This window comes from Natrix helvetica, assembly GCF_964273705.1.
Source record: "Natrix helvetica genome assembly, chromosome: 11".
NCBI classification, from domain to species: Eukaryota; Metazoa; Chordata; class Lepidosauria; order Squamata; family Natricidae; genus Natrix; species Natrix helvetica.
In genome coordinates, this window is record NC_138562.1 from 1,605,091 (window position 1) to 1,611,630 (window position 6,540).

General features: G+C 43.4%; 1 protein-coding gene across 1 annotated transcript in view; it reads left to right on the forward strand.

The window, feature by feature from the left end:
* LOC309397898 (vascular endothelial growth factor receptor kdr-like) overlaps positions 1 to 6,180 on the forward strand; it is a 182,905-nt gene extending 176,725 nt beyond the window's left edge. Inside the window, exon 31 of the mRNA XM_081964323.1 lies at positions 1,875 to 6,180. Coding sequence (XP_081820449.1) covers positions 1,875 to 2,073 — 199 coding nt within the window. The 3' untranslated portion in view covers positions 2,074 to 6,180. The remainder of the gene's footprint in view (positions 1 to 1,874) is intronic.
* The last annotated feature ends 360 nt before the right edge of the window (positions 6,181 to 6,540 follow it).

Sequence of the window (6,540 nt, forward strand, 5' to 3'; positions counted from 1 at the left end):
GGATGTTCTGACACTTGCTGCCCCCTAATGGAAGTTCAAATTTCTGCACTTCTTATCTATGTTTAATTAAAAGAAGCCTTTAAGTATTATGTCAGGTGGGAACCTGTGGGAATCAAGGAAGATTCTGATAGGAACTCAGTTGTCCATCTCTGAACCATGTACTGTACTTAATGAATAGTCCTAGATTGACAACACACACTCTAGCCCAAAATTTATGTTGCTTAGCAAGACGGTTGCTAAGTGAGTTTTGCCCCATTTCGCAACCTTTCTTGCCACAGTTTTTAAGTGAATCACTGCAGTTGTTAAGTAAGTAATGTGGACGCTGCAACTGTCATAAATATGAACCAGTTGCCAAGCATCTGAATTTTGATTATGTGACCATGGGGATGCTGCAATGGTCACTAGAATGAAAATGGTCCTAAGTCGCTTTTTTCAGTGCCATTGTAACTTCAAACGGTCACTAAATGAACCGTTGTAAATCAAGGACTACTTTATAAATCCCAGCAGCACATTTATTGCAGTTATGATCAGACAAATTCCAGCACAAGATCTAACTAAAGAGTGCGTGTCCTTCCCTTCCTGTATGCCATATACTGTTGGCTGAATCTAGTTACTGAAGTTTATAGCATGGGTGTCCAGAACAGAGTTTCTCAATCTTGGCAACCTGAAGATGGATGGACTTCAGTTCCTAGAATTCCCCACCCAGACAAGGTTGGAGACCCCGGTTTATACTTTAGTCTTGGTGTCATGTGAATCCAATTAACTTTGAATCATTCAGTCAACTGGAGCTTAGTTGCAAAATGCAAACCCAGGGACAACCAACAACTTGTAGCTATCTGTAGCCTTGGAGGATCACAAGATTATATGCCTTTCTAAGGAGGCGTGTGTGTGTGTGTGCGCGCGCGCACACACACACACTCACCATCTTCAGTTACCACCTTGCATCTAGGCATGACAGCACCTGTCAGTTCATGTGTCAAGCCAGCCTCCCTCAGCAACCAAGAAAGAAACCACTTAACGCCATTTTGCAGAATTAAGAGTACTTTTACTGGTTATGAAAAGATAGCAGCTAAGCAAAGCAAGGTCTGAGGCAAAAGCGCGCGAAATCATACAACCTGCTGTCCAATCTGCAAATCCAGAAAGGTGTCATGTGAGTTCCGTCTTCAAGGAGCATCATCAGGTTGGTATGCAGGACGGTTGGCCTTGACCGACACCAAGCACTAATCTCCAGCATGCGCAGTAGATGGTGAGACCAAAACTCCCTTTTAACAATCTCTCCTGTACTTAAACTTCCCCTCCCAAATACCAGTGTCACCCCCGTGTCAATGGCAGCCGAAAGCAAATAGCGAAACAGAGGCTGACATTGTGTTTAAAGAGAGCCTTTTAAACAAAGGCATTGAATATTTACTCTCCAGTCAAAGGGATGACAAGCTTGATCAAAAGCAGGTCCTGTGATTGACCACCTCTGGCAGACATGAAATGCAATTAGTTCCTAAAAATATTCCTTTCTCCAGAGACAACATCCTCTGAAATTAAAACCCTCCAGCATCTTTTTAACGTTCTGTATTTGCTGACATTTCATTCGATTCTCACCCTCCTGAACAGTTGACCCAATGTTGTATCTCTCCATGTTTTTTCCATGAGGGCATCCAGCCTTTTCCTCTGCAGTTCTCAGACTCTTTTGATTCAGAATCTGCTTTTGGAGTCAGGCCTTAAATGACTGGTTTCCGTGTGCAAGAGTCATTCTAACACATCCAGAAGGTCCCAGATTAGGTACCTGAATGAGGTTTTATGAATGAGCCTTACTTAAATTCCTTACAGCAATCCGCATTGTGACTTCCAACTTAGTGGTTTTCCTCTGGCTCTTCCCACAGGAGGAAAGCGATCAACAAAAGCAAGGAATCCGTGTTCAACGAGCCCCAGCAAGAGTCCGTGAAGTTCCGTCCAAGCGCTCCAGGGGAGGATGACCTGATGGAGGACTCCGTTCTCCTGCCGATGGATGCCAGCCTGGAATGCCACAGCCCACCTCCTGATTACAACTCTGTCATCCAATACTCGGCCCCCCCGGTGTAGCCCTCCAGCCCTGGGGCTTTGCCGGGTTTTGCCTCCCTGACCATGCAGAGTTCCAAGCCAGCGCCTGGCCGCCTCCTTGCTTAAGAGGAATCCCGTCCTAAGTGGAGAAGCCAGGCCTGGAAGCCCCAGGGGGCGAGTGGGGATTCTTTTAGGAGCCCCTCAAGCTCTCTGGCTTTCCTTTCCTGACCTTCTCCAAGCATTGAGGGTGTTCAGGCGACCTTTTCTTCGGTGGGGTTTGCTCTCTTAAAGCTCTGGGCTGCACACCAATTCCCCCACCCCCCCCACCCCTTTTTTTGTCCCTGTTAAAAGTTGCTAGGGAAATTCCATTCTAAACACTGAGGTTGTTATCCAGGGATAATTATCCTCCGTATTTTATGTATAGAGATCAAAACCTAGCCTGGAACTCGGATTTATGGCAGAACCTAAAGCAATCTGCCAGGACGGACCTACTGAGACATGCACAGAGACTCCCTCAAACTGCAAGTTATATTTAGCCGCAACCAACTTGCAGAGCGAGGCTGAGAAAGATTCCGCGTAGATAATTTTGCTTGTTGTACAACAGTGTAAACAACTAAATGCAACAATAATGAAAAACATAGCACAGAAAAGAAAAGATCTCAGGTGTTTTAGTGGGCCAGGAAAGTCAGACCCCGTGAAACTGTGAATATAGAAGCTTCTTAAAAGAGGTGTAAGACTTGCTTCTTCTCTAGACCCTAAAGCTGCTACGCTTAAGCTAGGAATATTTTCTGCTTAAGGGATCACAAGAGAAACCCTTCTGAAGTGCAGCGAGCATCACTTAAGAACAGAGAAGGAGCAGGCCTGTTTCCTTTGAAAAGCACTTAATTTGCCAATAATTTAGTCATAGGATCAGTGGGAAAAGGAGAGCATAATCTATGTCTCGCATCTTCTCAGATGTTCCAAGTTCACCTGGGGGCAAATTAATTTGGATCCTGTGCAGAGATGTTGGGGACAGAAGGATATTCAAAAAAAATCAGGTAGTCATGACCACCTTCTGGACCTTTTTTAAAATCACTTTCCAACACTCACCCACCCCAGACCCTTAATTCTGTGCCTTACTCTCTGACAGGGGAATGGAAATAAGCATGGGAAAGCTTTGTTTATATATGCTAAGTCTTCCAGTAAGTTACTAGGACCAAAGAAAGTGTGGCTGCAATGCCTTAAAAACTTTGACTGTAGAAAGCAATAGTCATATAACCAAAAAGACAGGGAAATTCTGCTGCCAGCCAAATCTATCAAGTGCCTTTTTTTTTACATATGTAGGTTAAAAGTTAAGATAAGGCAGTCGTCGGCATCCCACCACACACAGGTGACTCGAGTTCTGTTAGTCACATTCACAAATCACATATAGGCAAAACCAAAGCACACCGTGGTTTAGGGAAATGCATAACTCTTACCACTGCTGCATTTTCCCAGCCAGGAATCTGCTCCTTGGATCAATCAGCTTGAGAGCCAACTTCATGTCAAGGGTCACATTTCCAAAGGAGGCAGGACCAGAGCCGGGTCCCCTGGGGATGTGGCTCCAAGGCTCTTGACGGGGAAGAAGGGGTTCTTAAGCCCTCCCAGTGCAAACTAGGTGCTGGTGGGCTGTTGAAGACGGGGCTGCTGCAAGTCTCAGCTATTTCTTCGTCTGTTAAGATCAGTGGCTCTTATAGCCATCACAAACAGGAACTCTAGAGGCAGTTGAAGGGAGATCTTCCTTCAATCTTCCTTCCTTTTGCTTTCACCTGTTTCTTTCTTCTTCCATCCAATTCTTTCTTTTCCTTTCTCACTCCTTTCTTCCCTCTCTTCCCAACATGCCCCTTGACTCCTTGCACTTCATTCCCCATATCAAATATGGCCCTGAGCAGGAGCAGACCCCTCGTGTTGGCAGGTGGCATTTGTGGACTTCTAAGCACTGGACCTAAAGCTCAGAGAGAACTCCAGAAGCTTTTTCTGAGCTGGACTTTTGGGGGGAAAGGATGTCCTCTGCCTCTTCCAAAGACCAAAGGCCCATTCGGGCTCTCTGCCAAGGATCTCTGCATGGATGTGATTTTTCAACTGCATAGATAAGTTTTATTTTATTTTGCTTTGAATCAGCAGAATTGGATCTATATTCCTTGTATTTTATTTACTAATATTCTTTATTCCTCATCTTTCTCCTGGCCCCTTAATTTAATTACAATATTTTTCTAATAATGTTGAAATATCTCTAAATGTAGTAAAACCCAGCCAAAATTAAGCCCTCTGGACTGCAATCCTGTGCAAATTGAAAAGGAAACCAATTGCTTTGTGTTCCTTGGTGCTTAGTTCTGAGTAAGCCCATCTGGGATTATATTGACCAAGTGCTTTGATTTCCACTGAAACAGATGCAAATTTCTGCCATTCCTTCCCACAAAAGATTGCTAAACTGCTCAATTTTGGCTGGATTTTAACCTATGTTCATAGTGTTTATTAGGTAGAACCAATTCAGTATAAATGCATTGCATTTATTTAACTATGTATATCCCTTTTTAACTATAAAAGAGCAGGAAATTCTGACCCAGGGGTCTTTTTTCAAAAACTCCCACCTCTATTTGCAGGCCAGGGACCAGTTCACAAGTGTCTCTCACCTGAGCGTTAGACAAAAGAGACATTTGCCACCATCGCCTCCTCCCTACGGTTTTGGGCATTTTGATTTTTATGGTCGAAATTCGGGTTTGGATGTTACTGCACTTTCTGAAAAGAGTGAAAAGGGTCACATGGCTCTTGACTTGGGAATCAGACTGAAGGACAAAAGATACTTCTGTGGTCTAAAAAAAAGAACCAGGTGCCCCAAGAGGTATATTTTGATGTTATTAAATACAACTCAGGGATTTCTTTATGACTTCAGAAGGCTGCAGGCCTTTGCAAACTTGTTTAAATATATTCAGAATTGATTAGGCAGCTCTATATTTCTTTCAAAGCATTCCTAAACACCACCATGGATAATTAATTCAACTTGCATTATTACTCAAGGGAATTCTGTTTTATTCATGCTGTTATTTCTTTATATACTGGACCAGCTTTCCTCAAACGTTCCCCAAGCCGGTGCCCTCTTTATATGGTTGAATTACAAGTCACAGAATTGGCTTTGCTGGCAGGGGTTCCTGCAGGCTGTGGGCATCAAGAGGGCACCAGGGCCTGTGCAGACTGAAGCCTTGCTCTTTTTTCACAGCCCACGTTGCACATAAAAAAGTGGTGGGACCACTCGTTTGCCAGGAAATGTTTAACAAGCAGTTATTGCAGCTGCTGTGCAGGTAATGCTGAAGTGGGTTTCTGACGGTTCGGCCTGGATCGGGCAAACTGGTAGTGATGGTGGCAGTGGGAAACCAAGTGTGCACATGCATATGAGCAAACCAGTAGTAAAAAAAAATGGAAACCCACCACTGAGGTAATCCTCAAGTTACAACCACAATTGGAATTTTCGTGGCGAAGCAAAGCAGCTGTTAAGCAAGCCACACCCAGTTTTACACACATCTTTTTTGCTACTGTTGCAAAGTGAATCACTGCAATTGAGTCAGTCATTAAGCAAATCCAGCTTCCCCCATTGAGTTTTCTTGACAGGAGCCAGCTAAGAAGGGCGCATCACAGTGCCCTGATAAATTCAAATGGTCACTCAAAGGATAGTTGTAAGATGAGGACTACCTGTAATGGCTGAACAGCTAATTGGCACCCTGGGCATCGTGTCTCAGCTGTGCTCCCAACTGGTTTGCAACATTTCAGAAATGTTAATCATCAGCTCTTGCATTTGTTAAATGTGGGTCTTTGATTGCAATGTGGTAGCCATTATATTTACCTTTGGGGCCTTCCCACCCCACCTCAGATGCCCTTGAAAATCAGCTCAGCATTTGGGGAAGTGCCACAATAGGAATCACTAGCCAAAAAGCCTGAAAATTCAAGACTTTTTTGGGGGGGGGGACACAAACTAGGCAAAAATCATATTCTCCTATTCCATAGAACTTCTGCCAAAATCACTCCTGTCTTTCTGAAGTATGTATGCACTGAAAAGAACCTGCTCTGTTCCTGTAGTCAAAAATTTATTGTAATTATTAACCAAATATAAATTAAAAGGACTCTATATTTATATAGCCTCTGCCTGCTTTGTGTCCTTTGTCCTGGTTTGGCCTGCTCTTCAAATGTTGGTGTGGGATGTTCTGGGTGAATTTCTCCAACTCACTTTTTTGGAGGTCCAAAGCATTTTTCAGTTAAGAGACCCAGGAGGCACTCAATAAACCCCATTAAAGCTGGGTTTAGCCCAACCTACTAAACCCATCTATAATAAGATGCAAGTGCTGCTTTCTCCAGCTCATTATCTATTGCTACTATTTTTATGGTTGTCCACTTCCAAAGACTGAGTGCTTCTCAGTATTAATATAAGACAATGAAAAGTAAATGTTGATTAATAATTAATAAAGTTAGAAATTCTGTTTTATATAGCATCATAAATCA